The following is a 15611-nucleotide window of genomic DNA, read 5'->3' on the forward strand; positions in this document are numbered from 1 at the left end:
CTGTACTATAAAATGCATTTCTTATATGCCATTTTTAAGTATTGATGTAGCCAGACAGGTAGCTTTACTATTCACTGCACTAGTTATTTACCTAGACACTACATGAAAAGTTAATTCTGGCATATTCGTTGAAATTACCTCGCATCCTCGCTGCAAAATGACAGACACGTTAGCACTGGCATCCAAGACCATGACAATATCGATTGCTATTAATACTCAGTAATAATGCGCATTAAACGGTCGCGTCGAAGGAATTTGTTGGCATAACGAATATTACAAAATTACAACTCGTAACGTACTGCAGACAGTTTATCGTGTTATTTACATTTTCTATAGAAAAACACTTTATAGTTACGTCAAGCAGCAAAGAAATGTCTAGACCAAAGCAAACAATCAGTTGACCATCGCCTCAAAAACTGCCTGTGAAAACGTAAATCCTGCCAACTAGGGAAAAGGTAAACGTGTCACGACGCATCTTGGATGAACTCCGCTGACGACAGAAACCACGTGAACGGTGGACTCTGAAATGTACGTGAGTAATAACAAGTGAAAACAGAATGTTCTTACGTCAAGCATTCTAATGTAAACAACATGTAATTAGGACGTTGTACTTACATGAACACGTTTCTGTGGTAAATACAGATTAAGTGGTATTCGCTCTGCTGCTCAGTTTGCTCAGTAAATGAGGCATGAGCTGATTTATACTGCACTTAAATAATGAAACAACGGCATAAACGGTTGTCTTGTGTATTTAAAAAAAAAAAAAGAAAATGGTCACAATATTTTTCATTGTGATGCTGAAGCAATGCAACAAGATAAGCAATCCATCATACAGTAATAGTGTTACCGTAAAATGATTTTACTTTGAAATGTTACTGAGGTTGGCAACAAAAACAACCTGTAATAAATATGGAATATGGTTTTTCCAAGATGAAAATGCATTGAAAATACCATCAGCACTTTTGTCAGATTTTCTAAAACACTGCAAAATACGAGGACATACATTGTAAAAAATACTGAGTTGAAAAGCTGTTTTGTCCATCCGAGGAAAAGCTAACCGAGGTAAGTTCATATCTCAGCTGTTTTCTGTTCCCAAAAAAAATATAGAAAGGAAAAGACGACATCCATTGAGCTTGAACCATATTGTACAGATATATTTACATGTTTGGTAAGAGAAACCGTACAAAAAATTGAACTGGAGGAAAATCCTGTATTGTAGGCAGGTGAAATCTTGTCAAAGACTAGTCTAGAGCGATGATGTCTTCATCATCATCATCGGCCGGCTGCTGGTCCAGGCGTTTGCGCTTAGATGAAGCATCGTCTGTTTCAGCATCATGATGTTTCCTCTTGCGGTTACTGGACTCTGTGTCCATGGTGCTTGATGACGGCTCTTCATCAGAGTCTACGAGAAGGACATCGTCGTCCTCTACAGCTGCTGGAAATGGGGAAAAAATAAAGTGTGTTAAGGCCTGTTTACACCAAGAGCAATAGATAAAACAATACACTTGCATCCACATTTAGGAAACATAACGATCAGTTTATTTTGTAGTTAAGCTTTTCATTTAGCATTACCTCCCTTGTAACTAACAGATATTCTCAGTGTGTTACTAGCACATACGTTAAGTGAATCCAACTTGTGTAATCTAAAACAGTTAATTTAGCTATCACAATCAGTGTAGTGGTGGAATAAAAACAAATGATTTTCACCTCAGCATTTTTAAGAGGCAAAAAGTGCTGATGGTATTTTCACAGCATTTTCATCTTGGAAAAAAAAATCATTCCATATTTATTACAGGTTGTTTTTGTTTGCAACCTCAGTAATATTTAAAAGTCAAATCATTTTACAGTAACACTATTACTGTATGATTGCTTGCATATGCTTTTGCCTTTCTTCACAGAGGGCTAAAACAAGCACCAGCAGCTTGAGCTACTTAATTTTTAAACTTTAATTCGCTAGCCTGGCTTTTATAACGTCTATGTATTTTTTAATAATCATTTTCCATGGTATAACCTTTTACAAAACGTCATCTTTAAATAACCTTTAAAAAAATAGCTTAAACAGAAATTCTCCAAAATGTTGTCTGTAGATTTAAATTGTACAAGGCCTTTTTATATTTCGATGGATTATGACAGGCTGTCAGTGTTTTATTGTTTATTGTCTGAGAATAAAATACAAATAAATTTTAAACTGATCCCTATGATAATGTTTTTTCTACATCTTTGTAGAAAAACTTGATTAGGTAGGCGCCACTTTATTAGGTACACCAGTCCAACAGCTTATTATTGCAAATTTCTAATCAGTTAACCACATGGCAGCAGCAGTTTTTTAATGCATTTAGGCATGTAAACATGGTCAAGTCGATTTGCTGCAGTTCAAACAGAGCATCAAAATGGGGAAAAAAGGTGATTTAAGCGACTTTGAAGGTGGCATGGTTGTTGGTGCAAGACGGGCTGGTCAGAGTATTTCTGAAACTGTTGATCTACTGGTATTTTCATGAACAACCTTTTCTAGATTTTACAGACAATTGTCTGAAAAAAGAGAAAATATTCAGTAAGCGGCTGTTCTGTGGGCACAAATGCCTTGTTGATGCCAGAGGATAGAGGAGAATAGACAGACTGGGTCGAAATGAGTGTCAGTATGTGTACTCTAGCCTATATAATGTTGAACATAATGCAAGAGGGAATCTGATATTGATAAATGTTTTATTTTACCAGTGAAAGAATTGGTCTAATAATGTCAATGACAAATAACAAGCATATGTCTCAAACATAATAATTCAACATCAGAATTATGAATAGTTGTATTCTAATGTCATCACTTTACTGTTAATGACCAGGACAAATTTAAAGTCTATACAAAATGTAGTATTTTTAACCAACAGCAGACCTACACATAATATTATTTTTGTTTTACAATATGCTTGAGAAATAACAATAATATTAGCCCACTCATATTAACCCTAATTTTACATATACAGAATTGTTAGAAAATTATGATCTTTTTAGGGAAAAAAAAAAAAAAAATGTGATTCTCATTTTAGCCAGAATCGTGTAGCTCTACTTTGGGATGTGGTGGAACAGGAGATTCGCATCATGGATGTGCAGCTGACAAATCTGCAGCAACTGTGGAATGCTATCATGTACCAATATGGACCAAAATCTTTGAGGGCTATTTCTAGTACCTTGTTGAATCTACACCATTAAGGCAGTTCTGTAGGCAAAAGGGGTCCAACCCAGTAATAGTAAGATGTACCTAATAAAGTGGCCAGAGAGTGTAGTTGTGCTCTGAACTGTTGTTTTATTTATATATTTATATTATATATATATATATATATAATTTGTGCAAACTTAAAAAAAAAAAAAAAAAAAAGTACGTCATTCTAAGAATGTAGTTTATATGCTATTTTCAATGTAATCCAAAATGAGGATTTAAAAAGCAGTCCATGAGTACTGTGTACTTATTTTTTTTATATATTAATTTAATAAAATCTATAGAAACCTTTTAAATTCTAAAATAGATGACGCTTACATGAGAATCATGTTCATGTAAGACTAAAAACTACATTACATCATAATCGTTTATAGACTGACTTTTAACAATTTAACATGCAGGTTTGGACTAACATTTTATTTCTTTTGTGTGTAAACTATTCCTTTTAACAAGCAATATTTTGTTCTTACCTTTTGATGAGGTAGATGGCTGGGCAGAATCTTTATTCCCATTGGCAATGTTTTTCCCTTCTTCTGGGGCACTTGGAGCAGGCGCTTTATCCGGGGCATCACCGACTACTTCAAACTCAACATCCTTTTCCAACTCCTCACTGTAATTAATGCCAGGTTCATTTTAAGTGTGAAAAGGCAATGTATATTATCCATTAGCTGAATAAAAACACACACCAACCTGTGAATTACATTGACCAGAAGAGTGTAATCCTGTAGGAAGTCGTCAGCTTGAAGACGGCTCCCATTCCGAATCCCAAAGTCAGACAAAAACTTGTTATTGTTTGCTATAAGGGTCAAAGACGAAAAGAGTGTTAGCATCAAATGAAAAATTTTACAAACTAATAATATTATAACATTGTTGCATCTAATTTTAGTTATTATTTAGTGCAAGAATAGTTTTAAAAACAAAGTATCTTGTCAGTAATATTGTAATGCTGCTTCAACATACAATAATAGCAAATTATGTTATTTAAAATGTTGTTTCGCCATTATAACTTAAACTACAAGGGAAACTAGGAAGCTTTAAATCATTTTAAACATCATAAAATTTAGTATGATCATTCAATCTCATGTTTTATTAAGTACAGGTTGGTCTGTCACAATCAATATACCAATTTTTCGTACAACACGTAGACATGTCCTCAATAATGTTTGGTGATGCAACATACGTCACCTGTACATAAAAAAACAGTTCTAACCACATTTTAGCTGACTTTGCAACAGAGTCAGTATGGATAAAAAAACACTATAGTATTTACTATAAATTACTATAGTATATTTTCATGTGTCTGATGACTGAAAATAGATACTTTTTTTCTAATTTTTAAATTTTTTTTTTACCTTGGACGTTACTGTGAAAATTTAATATTAATATTTATTTGTTTAGGACATCCATTTTCACATTCTGATTCCAATGCCTAATTATTAAAGGACTATAAATGAAATATTCTTAAGAATAAAATATCAAAATGGTCTTAAAATCATTTATTGATATATATATATAAGATATCATGACAGGGCTAAATACAGGTCACAATATGTTTTTTTTTTATTTTCCTCAATTGTGTAAAACTGAAAGAAAAGTCACATTTTTTAATAGTAAAAAAAAAAAATTTCACAAAAGGTATTCGAAATGAAAGCAGGCACTTGCATTGATTAGTACCCTATACAAACTAAATTGTCGAATGTATTTGGTACAAAACAACAAAATAATGTATCATAAATAAAACATAAAAAAAAAAAAACAAGCTTTGCGGATTTGCTACAGCAGTGGCTGACAATAAATATCTGTATTAACCTTTCCATGCATACAATCACACAGATGATTCATGAGTACCGCTGCAGGTAAACTCTAAATGGGATACGGTTATGTAGTTTAATTTTTGTGACACTACAACAAATATTTTTACATTACCCTGAGGGTTGAGTTTAGGGTTGAGGTAGGGTTAGACGCGAATAAAATAAAAATTAAATAATATAATTGCTTCATTAACTTGCAATCGCAGCTGTATCCCTTTTTAGCAACAAAAGGCAGCACCCATTACCCGTCATATAACAAATATTACAATCATTATTAAGCTGTTTAAAAGACAAAATATATGTTCTATTACATATTTAAGAATCTGAGTATCAGAAATTTCACAATATAATTAGAACATTTGTCAATATTTACAGAAAAGGGCAAAACGAAACAAAATACCATATAAACATAGATCCCTGGGGCTGGTGGGTCACGTGATAATCTCGACACATCACCATGAGAACTTTAGAATGCAATGGATTCCAAGTAAAAAACCTCCCACAGGAGGGTCAGCTGGAGTATTTACAACTCACGGAGGTTGAAAAGGTTAAGTCTAGTTTTTGAACTGTGCAGTAGCTGAATAATTAGGCCTACTACGCTACTTTATTTTACTGCTGGTCATTATGAAAGTACCTGGAGAGACAAATATTTCCTGAGGTGGTAAATAGTTTGAGAAGCACTGTGTTACGGTATAGAAAGATGCCCTCTAGAGGCTGACTCAGTTCACACCTTCAGTCTCTCCTTCCTCTGAAGAGATGAGGATCGTTCCCTTTCCGTCCTCAATCTGCACATCTGGTGCCACCATGCCAAACTTCTCCTTCAGTATCTGGAAAAAAAAATCCCACCACAAATAAACATTTCAACCTCCCAATCCAAACCAAATATAGGTCACCCTCTTTAAACATGGGATTGACGCAATTGTTGGTACCTTGTCCTGAAGAGCTTGCACCATGGTCTTGTGCACGTTAAGCTTTACTGTGACCTCGGGTTTGCTGGCACAAACATAACAGCTGGCATTTGGAGGGTCCAGCGCACACGGGACGAGCAGCTTTTTCCTGGGGTTTGGCTGTTTGTTTAGGAAGATCTAAAGAAAAACACAAATTATTCAAAGGTCAGAATGACCAAAGCCACTGATAACCAAGCTAGAAAAAGAAAATTGAAGATGTGTTAGATTAGAGAGCACATGATGCAATTCAGTTTTGATCATGAACTGTAGAAGCAGAAGATCAAGCTCACCGTGCGACACTGTTCAAAGTCTGAGTTGAGAATCTTCAGTGCTTCCAGAACAATGAGACCGGCAATGACGGCGTTAGTGGTGGCTATAGCTGGAATGATGTTGCCTGCCATGGCTAGATGAGAAAACAGCATGGGTTAAAGCCACATTAAAAATCACAAAATTATTTTAGTTGAAGCATTCAATTGTTATTAATTTGTTTTAATGCCACTATAATTTGTTTTAATGCCACAATAGATTCTTACACAAGCTACAAATGTGTTTTTCTTCCACTTTTACTTAATATGAATGTATAAGTCTTGAGTGGCCAATTCTACATTGTATGTGGTGTATGTATATTCTTGTATGTACAAACTGGTCATGTTCATTTTCAAAATGGTAATTATTTCTTTCATTTAGAAATGGATTCACTTAAGACAATTTGTTGTTTATACATTCACCATTTTTCAATAATATACTGGTAGGAATGGGTATCATTAAGGTTTTAACTGTATTACTACTTTTATCGACACTACTTATCAGTTAGGTACTTTATCACTTTACGGTTTTCTTATCACTTCTTGTAGTGTTTTTTTAAGGAAGATTTTTTTAACAGAATTAACAACACTATTTTATTACTACGTTTTTAATGTATAACAAAACGAAAGCAATAATTGTAAAACAAATAAATTTATTCTGTATATAATAAATTTTTTCCTGTAAAAGAATGTACAATGGTTTGGGGGAAAATGACTAAATTTTTAAACATTCTTCTGGAGAAAAATCAACATGTTTGCCTTTTCTGGCAGAAGTCGGGACTTTTTAGTTTATTGTGCTCCCTGCAGTTAAAAATACCCTCTTTGAATTGCAAAATGCAGGTAAATGAGATCATGTTAATGATTTGTCATTAACGCATTCACATATATATATATATGTGTTTTGTGAATTATCTGTCTTTAACAGTTTTGTTGCATCTTTCCATGTAAAAAATAAGTTTAAAAATTCTTAAGCAGTTTATTATTAGGCTATATTTGTAAATACAGTAATTTAAAAGCATTTTTAATGTTTTAAGATTTATTTAGGCTACTGCAGATAAAAATCACTTTCATTGTAACTGAATGTGTGCATTTATTTAACTATTAATATTATCCTCATTTAAGTGATTGACTGCTGGCATAATGATGTGGATGATGTAATGTTACCGTTATTAGCTAGGCAATCAAAAATGTTTCATTTGTCTTTCTGCAGTTAATGCACTTTTAAAAGATACTTTTACTTTGCCAGATTGCTTGCGTTTTCACTAATACAATAAAAAAAACTTGTTGCGTTTGTTTCAATGGCCATTGTTGCTGTCCACTTGGGAAATACAACCCGTTTGGTTCACTCCGCAAGCTTACAAGTTGTGTGTGTGCACTCGGTGGAGGTTTGTGCTAAGCGGAGAACTGTGCATTTTTTATACTTAATGCACTCGCCGGAAACACAAGCATTTCTCATGAGAGATTGCCAACTGTGCAGACAAATATCAAATATCGCAAATTAGAAAAAAGTTGGTCAGTTAAATTATGCTACTTTAAGTAATGTTTATTCAGCAATAATTCTACGGTACAGATAGCAGAACCGTTAACGTCAGAGCTCATCAATACTTCAGTCTTTTATAATGTAGCACCAATACCGATAAAGTACAGAGTTTCGGTACCCATCCCTATGTACTGGTATTAATTTCATAGTCAAAAGTCAGTGTCTCCTTCGATAAAGCAATAACGCACTTACTTAAGCTCGAGTTATTAAAGCGTTTTTAAAAAATGTAAATCAACCATACACCTACATTTGACATCAAAGCGGCTTTTCATGTTCATGCTGAATACATTCATACGCAAGTTTGAAGCTGCTGTAACAAAGTCCATGGCTGGAGGATCGTCCTGAAAACAGCAGCACACATAAAAAAACATCTAAATGTTTTATTCACATTAAAAACGACAACTGCACCTCTCATATTTTGGTTAGGTATATAGACATTTTGACTGATAGCCAAACTGGTATATACTGTTAGCTTATGAAAAAAAGCTGTTTAAATCTCACCTTGTCCCAGACGAGCTCTGCACCGTCACCCTTCTCTTTCAGCTGAGATCGTAGAGTTTCTACACTATGCTGGAAGAGTTGAGCATAACCCTGAACTCCCAAAACCTGCTGGTCCTTCAGCCCTGAGCCAATTACCTGCTCCTGAGAACCTGCTTTTAAAAAGACTTACTTAATATGCATTTTTTAACATACAATTACATTTGTTTAAATAACTGTTGATAGCCATGTAAGAACAAAATACCCACCAAGCTGGTTGATTTCTTCCCATTCTAGTGGTAACGGGGCTTTTCTTTTTTTCCAAAGCTTATCCATGGTCAGCAGATACATTATGTCATCTTTAAAAAGCTGCAAGGAAATATATAAATTACTTTCAGACAAAAAAAAAAAAAAAAACAAGTAAAGACTAACGTAAGGTGAGGTTTGTGACAAAGCTGACACCTTGTTGAAGAGTTTGATAGGGTCGTAGCCTGTGGAACGAGCCCACTCTTTAGTGGACACTCGTTTGATGTCTCCATCCTGATCGGATGCTGTGGCTCGAGCTGCTGCATCTGCAGGATTCCCTAAGGTAATAAAAAAAAAAAAACATCCTTTAATCAAACAGGCCCATTAAAAACCAATGTAAGTTGCATGTTTGGAATATACAGGGTTTCTGCAGGTCACATCAAGTCCAATATAAAAGCTTTTTAAATATGAATGAAATTTCAGATATACAAAGGGCTAAACACTAAGGATTTTTAACATTAAAAAACATTATAAACAAACGTTATTGTGAGGAAGATAATTAAACCATATTGGTAAATAGGACATGGATTGTTGGTGATTGGATGTGTGTTGGCCCGAGTGGGTAAATTTACATGGACAGAAAAAAGTTAAGACCCGTTTAAAATTATTTAGGACCTACAACACAATATTTCAGCAAATTTAAGACTTTAAGGCCTAAAATTGTTTTTGAAATTAAAGACACTGCAGACACAATGTATATAATTATGATTGTCACAAAAGATATCACAAATGCTGGATGGAAACACCTAGATGCATATATTTGCTAATTGTTTATGCAATACTACATTTACTTGTAAAAAAAGAAAACACCTAAATTATCACAAAGTTTGTTGTAAATGTCTGGCTACTTACAGGCGGCTTCAGGGTCAGCAGTGTCAGGCGATACTTCCTGATCTGCATCCTCCTCACCAAACAGCTGACTATATTGGCAATTGAATGACATGAAAAAGATAAAAAAAGAGGACAATAGACAAGAAAAAGAAGACAATAGCAAAATTAGCTAAAATTCCACAAAACTGATATTTATACACCAATTAATTTATTAAAACCATCACCAGATACAAACAGAGTCTTAACTACAAGTCTCAACAAGTTTGGTTTAACATGAAAGATATTATTGATGCAAACTAGAATTTACTTCTCAAATAAAAATTAACAGTTTAATAAAATTGTTCATCCATGCTTTACATTAAACCATAAATCTTTATTTTGCCAGAAAAATGAATGTTCCAAATATCATTTGTTTTAGTGGCTTTTCAATTAAACTTAATTAAATGTCAAATATTAATTAGTAATTGCATTATGAATTTATAGCTTTAATTAATCTAGCTGCACAATATATTGGCGACCATAACATTTAGCCCAATATCAAAATTAGGCCGATATCTTTAAGCCGATACACAACGTAACTTTACAGAACTGCCTGAAACGCGCATGCGTAATTCAAACTTGTTCAGACTGTTAAGTCTATCATAATGGATCTTTCCCAACAATGTTTGTTCCTTCAAGGTCCATCCTTTTCTTGTGTGGTATTGCTGTACGTTAATGACTCAGTAAGTAGCTATGTTCCTTATCATTGTAAATATGTTTGAGTGTCGTTGCCATGTGTTGTTAATGTAAGATTCTAATCAGTTTGAGCAGTAAATTTATAATGAATATAACGAGCGCACATGATGGCGTACACATTAAACTATCAAAGTCAATCATATTTATCATGCTTTTTTATTACTAATAACTAGTCCCACACGCAATAAGTGCGCGCAGAAATGCACAGATTTTTAGTCAAACATTAAGTCTATTTATTTTCTTATGTAAATTTATATTCTTCAGTTTTTAATTTCAGTAATATTATTGACTAATATGCAAATGATTAGCTGATTTATTTACAATACAATTTGTAAAGTAATATTATTTATTATTTGTCTTTTAGTAGATATATATTCTATGAGAGACTTGCTTTGTTTGCCAAATGAGTGGATCTAATTGGATTTGCATTGTTACCATTAAATAAGTTAAAATGTGTTATTTTTCATTTCATATAAGATGGTTCACTTCACCTCGCAGTTTTGCAGATTTATTTCAAGCAATTTGACATGCTTTATTTCTAGAGAGCATTGTTTTCTGTGTCCTGATTAGCGCATTGTGTTCTGTATCCTGACTGGCTGTACACCATTGTCAATCAATCTCCTCATGCCGTGTCTCCTGTACAGTGCAGAATGTGTTCTGCTTGCCAAATTTACATGAATCTTTGATGGCTAGCAGTGTGATTCTGAAGTGCTGTAAGGTACATTTGCAAGTTTTCTCCCCACAATTTTGACGAAACATTCTGCAGTCATAGGCACCTGCGGTAGCACCCAAAAGGCAAAGAAAAATGGTAATAATCGCACAAAAAGGTTTAACTTGTAGACATGCTAAAGTAATGTAGAAGTTTCACGGCTGTAGGGCGCCATTACGTAATAAATAAATGAAGATAAAATGGTTTTGAACTTTGGTTTCATTCTATAATACTGCACTTAATTTTCTACTAAAGTTTGAATTTGAGAGAGTTAAATCAAGAGAAAAAAAGTGTTAACATGTTAACGCCTGTTTGAGAAAAGTGTATAAAGTGTCTAGTAAAGGGGTTTTACAGCCGTAAAACACCTATACTAATTGTAACAAATAAAGCAGACTACTTTGCGGATTTCACCTATTGCACATTATTTTTAGAATGTACCTCCCATAAATAATGAGGGACCATTGTATTATGTTTTTGGTTATGATATTCCCAAAATAATTCAGCATAAATACAGATTTTGTTACAACATTTTGCACAGAAATCACAAAAAAAAAAAAAAAAAAAAAAAAAAAAAAAAAAAAACATCCGCAGATTCTGTCTGGCTCATCTAATAACTAATTTTACAAATGGGATTCAGAAACATTGTACTTCAAGAACAATATTAGTTTAGTTTTATGCCGAGACAAGACAGATGTGATTGTGAACTTACTTGAAGAGATATTTAGCCCACACAATGCAGTGGATGGGTTCTGAGGGCGTGTTGCGAATGGTGCAACCTGGGAAGGTTTTCTGTGTTGGTTTAGGCTGGCACTCGTAGCATTCTGTCTGACCCTGAAGTTGGGAAATGCACAAAATATTAAAGCCAAGAGAATGACATTGAGATCAATTCACCCAAGCGACAGTTTACCTAAAAATTAAAAACATCATCATTTACTCACTCTTCACTTTGATCCAACCTTTTTCTTATTATAATAGAAAAAAAAGAAAAGTTTAATACCATTAACCAAACTATTGTTGGTCCCAATCGACTTCCATAGTCATTTTTTTTTCTACAATGAAAATGATACTATTTGATTGCCAAAATTCCTCGAAATATGTTCTGTGTTTAGCAGAAAATGTGGGTGAGTAAAAATTGATTTTAGGTAAACTATCCCTTTAATAAAAGAGCCTTGCCTTCTTGATAACCGTGACTTGTCCCAGATAGCCAGCCGTGCCGCTCTCAATAAGGGGAATGTCAGCTGCCAGACACATTCGGTTCACATGATTTCTGGCCGCTGCAAATATAAGACAAAAGACTTTTAATACTGAAGCAAGATGATCCTTCACGTTAATATTTGCAGAAACTAATTCACACCTCTGTTGTCCAAAGCATTCATTACAAGCTGGAAATTCCTGAAGAACTCCACATTGTAATCTGGGCTGCAAGAAGAAAAAACATCAAGGTTATTAAATTATTGCTTCACACAGTAAACAAACAAATTTACAAAGTTTTTTTTGGCAATAACGTTACTGCACTTACTTCATGATGCTGTCGTGATAGGCAGTGATGTTTGCAGATGGACAAAACCGAAGCACGCTCTCCTTGGCAACCTGAAATGCACAGTCGTCAAAGGTCTGTTGCACATTTCTGAATATTACAAATGAGCCGAAGTTAGTTTGTATCATTCACCTGAGCTTTAGACTTTCCAACATGTTTCTTCTGAAACAGAAATTGTCTGTTGAGGTTGCTGACATCAATGGTATCCAGGTCAATCTGCAAAAGAGGATAAATAGAAAACCAAGACGCTATGAGACATTAGTAGACACCGTTTAAACATACTAGCCAATCAATAATATTACTATGCGTTTTTTTAATGACTACCCAAAACACACAGGATGTGTGACATTGAAATTTAATAAACTTTTCCCATTGTCACATTTTCACATTGTCATTTTAAAAATGCTTGAATGCTTTGCATCGGATTGACTGTACCTTCGCTAGAGGTCTTGAAAAATATACAATGCAACTATAGTTTTTTGGCCACGGTTGATATTGTTTAAATCATAAACTTCCTTCATCTTTACGTCACATCTTTTTTTAAAAATGTATCGTCTAACAGATTTCAGATTTTTAAACAGGAAAATTGAGGAACAGTTTTTTGTATGAGCAAGCAAAATTATACCATAACTTTGAATTTAAGACTTTCTGCTTTAGGATTTTATTAGGGGACCTCATTTTTACTTTATTAAGCACCTAGTAGTTTAATTAGCATAATATTTTCAAAATAAGCTACTTTAAAAATCAACCCTATTAATATTGGGTTAGTTTTATAATCGCACATTGACAACTTGCGACACAGTCCATATATTGTTTACCACGCTACTTTGAATATTCAGTCTAAAATCACATGTGAAAATAACTTCCAAACAAAGCACTATTTAACTGACTATGAATAATGTTGTATTTTGATGGCCATTAACTGCCAATATTATTTCCCCATTTAAAATTAGCAAAGAAAAACTTTCTGTAACTAAAGTTACTTTATTAAAAAGAAAGTCTGAATATAAAACCAACTTTACCTCAATCCTATTAATCACGTCAGCCTTTACCTTTAATAGAGACTAAAAAACGCTGTTTATTAGGACTAAATGTTATATTTATCTACTGGAAAGAAAAAATCTTAAAGAGGTTATGTTTTTAATCTTTGACTGGCCCGGGAACATTTCCTTCAACAGTTTGGCGTGAAGTGTGGCCACCGTGCTCAATGTTTACAGCACAGAAAAAACATGGCGCGAAATCAAACAAATACATGATTTCTGTGTTCACTATGAGATAATGAACAGCATTACGCTTTTAAGAATTTTAAAGTAACGTGTAATGCATTAATAAACACATTCCAAGTCTGTGGTTTTCATTGCAGGTTATTATAATTGATACTCGGCGATGATGGGCCTGATTCCTCCAGCACAAAGAGAGTCCGCCTTCCTCCAACTTACCACCTCAATATTCTTAAAGCCGGTGAGCACCAGGTTTTTCAGGAGCTCGCAGCCGATGCCTCCCGCCCCGACCACCAGCACCCGGCAGGAGGAGAGGGAGTCAGCGAGCTGTTTTCGGAGAGGACCGACTAGTTCTGCCATTGTCGGCTCAGCGTTTCGGCGGCGCGCGGACGAGCAGCGGTTTGATCCTGCGGGGAGGGAAGTGGGTGCGCATGCGCAGAGACTGCTAAAAAGCGCGAGGGTCGTATAAGGTTTTAACTGGCGACCTCTGTTGGCTCGGCTGAGCTGCAGAAATGTGTTGTTTAAAGGGATAGTTCACCCAAAACGGAAAACTGTCATCATTTACTCACATTGTACTTGTTGCAAACCTCTACGTGTTTCTTTTGAACAAATAAGAAGATATTCTGAAGAAAGCTGGAAACTTGTAAACATTGACTTCCACAGCATTTGTACTATGTTACAGTTTTATTTAATATCTAGCAAATATCTTCTTTTGTGTTCACTGGAATAAAGAATTTACTCATAGGGTTGAAACCAGACGAGGGAGAGTAAATAATGAGTCATTTTCCGTTTTTGGGTGAACTAACCTCTTTAAGTGGAGATTCTGATCATTTACACGAACTTTACTTGTTCCAAACCTCTACAAGTTTCTTTATTCTTTTTTTTATACATGCACCTAAGAAGATAATCTGAATAGAGCTAAAGCTTGTAAACATTGACTTCCACAGTATTTTATCCTACTATGGAAGTCAGTAGTTACAGGTTTTTTAATATTTAGGAAAATGTCTTCCTTTGTGTTCAACAGAATAAGGAAACCCATAAAGGTTTGAAACCACAAGAGGGTGAAAGTAAATATTGAGTAAATTTTCGATTTTGGTTGGACTATTTCTAAAGTGGAGACTTTGATTCTGTTATCATTCACACACATTTACTTCTTTAAAATCTGTATGAGTTTCTTTATTCCTTTTATACACATAAGACGATATTCTGAAGAAAGCTGGAAACTTGTAAACATTGGCTTCCATAGTATTTGCTTTTTTTCCTAGAAGTCATTGGTTACAGGTACTGACTGACAAAGTCCAGAGTTTGGCTCCTATACGTGAGCTCAGTTGTCCCATTTTTGACTCATTAATTGTAAAAATAACCGTTAGAAGAAGGCCTTTAAAACAAACACAATTTTTTATTATTCAAACGGACAAATTCTAACAGAGGAAAGCTGAAGGAGCTGGCCAGTTTTTATTTGCCTATAGGCTACTGTTTTTAATAATAATAATAATAATACCTTTTATTTTTAGGCGCCTTTCAAAGCACTCAAGGACACCTTACAGCAGATTACAAGCACATCATAAAAATGCAAGCAGTAAAAATGACAATCAGCATATTTAAACCAGCAAATCATTAAAAGCTATCCTAAACAAAAACGTCTTTATCTGAGATTTAAAATTGGAAATAGAGTCCATCTGGCGAATGTGCAAAGGCAGGGAATTCCATAACTTTGGTGCTGTACAACTAAAAGCCCTGCCTCCAAATGACTTCATCCTAAAGTGTGGGACAGATAACAGTTCAGCAGAAGATGATCTCAGTGAGCGTGAAGGAGTGTACAATTGAAGAAGATCAGAAAGATAGTGAGGGGCCAGGTTATGAAGAGCTTTGTATGTTAAGAGGAGGATTTTGTATTGTATACGATAGTGAACAGGAAGCCAGTGCAGGTGAAAGAGAATTGGAGTTATGTGATCAGAAGTACGCGAGCAGGTAACTATCCT

General features: G+C 34.4%; 1 protein-coding gene across 4 annotated transcripts; it reads right to left on the reverse strand.

The window, feature by feature from the left end:
- Nucleotides 1–733: 733 nt before the first annotated feature.
- On the reverse strand, nucleotides 734–14052 carry uba2 (ubiquitin-like modifier activating enzyme 2). 4 transcript variants are annotated; one of them, XM_068217354.1, is made up of 17 exons: nucleotides 13849–14052; nucleotides 12542–12625; nucleotides 12392–12462; nucleotides 12227–12291; nucleotides 12046–12146; nucleotides 11582–11703; nucleotides 9450–9517; nucleotides 8754–8875; nucleotides 8561–8660; nucleotides 8316–8464; nucleotides 8062–8155; nucleotides 6260–6372; nucleotides 5952–6107; nucleotides 5753–5849; nucleotides 3902–4007; nucleotides 3682–3821; nucleotides 734–1432 (listed from the first exon to the last, which is right to left on the reverse strand). In XM_068217354.1, exons 1-17 carry the CDS (start codon nucleotides 13987–13989, stop codon nucleotides 1242–1244), a joined length of 1920 nt encoding a protein of 639 aa, XP_068073455.1. In that variant the 5' UTR covers nucleotides 13990–14052; the 3' UTR covers nucleotides 734–1241.
- Between the last annotated feature and the right edge of the window lie 1559 nt (nucleotides 14053–15611).

This window comes from Danio rerio, chromosome 25 (assembly GCF_049306965.1).
Source record: "Danio rerio strain Tuebingen ecotype United States chromosome 25, GRCz12tu, whole genome shotgun sequence".
NCBI classification, from domain to species: Eukaryota; Metazoa; Chordata; class Actinopteri; order Cypriniformes; family Danionidae; genus Danio; species Danio rerio.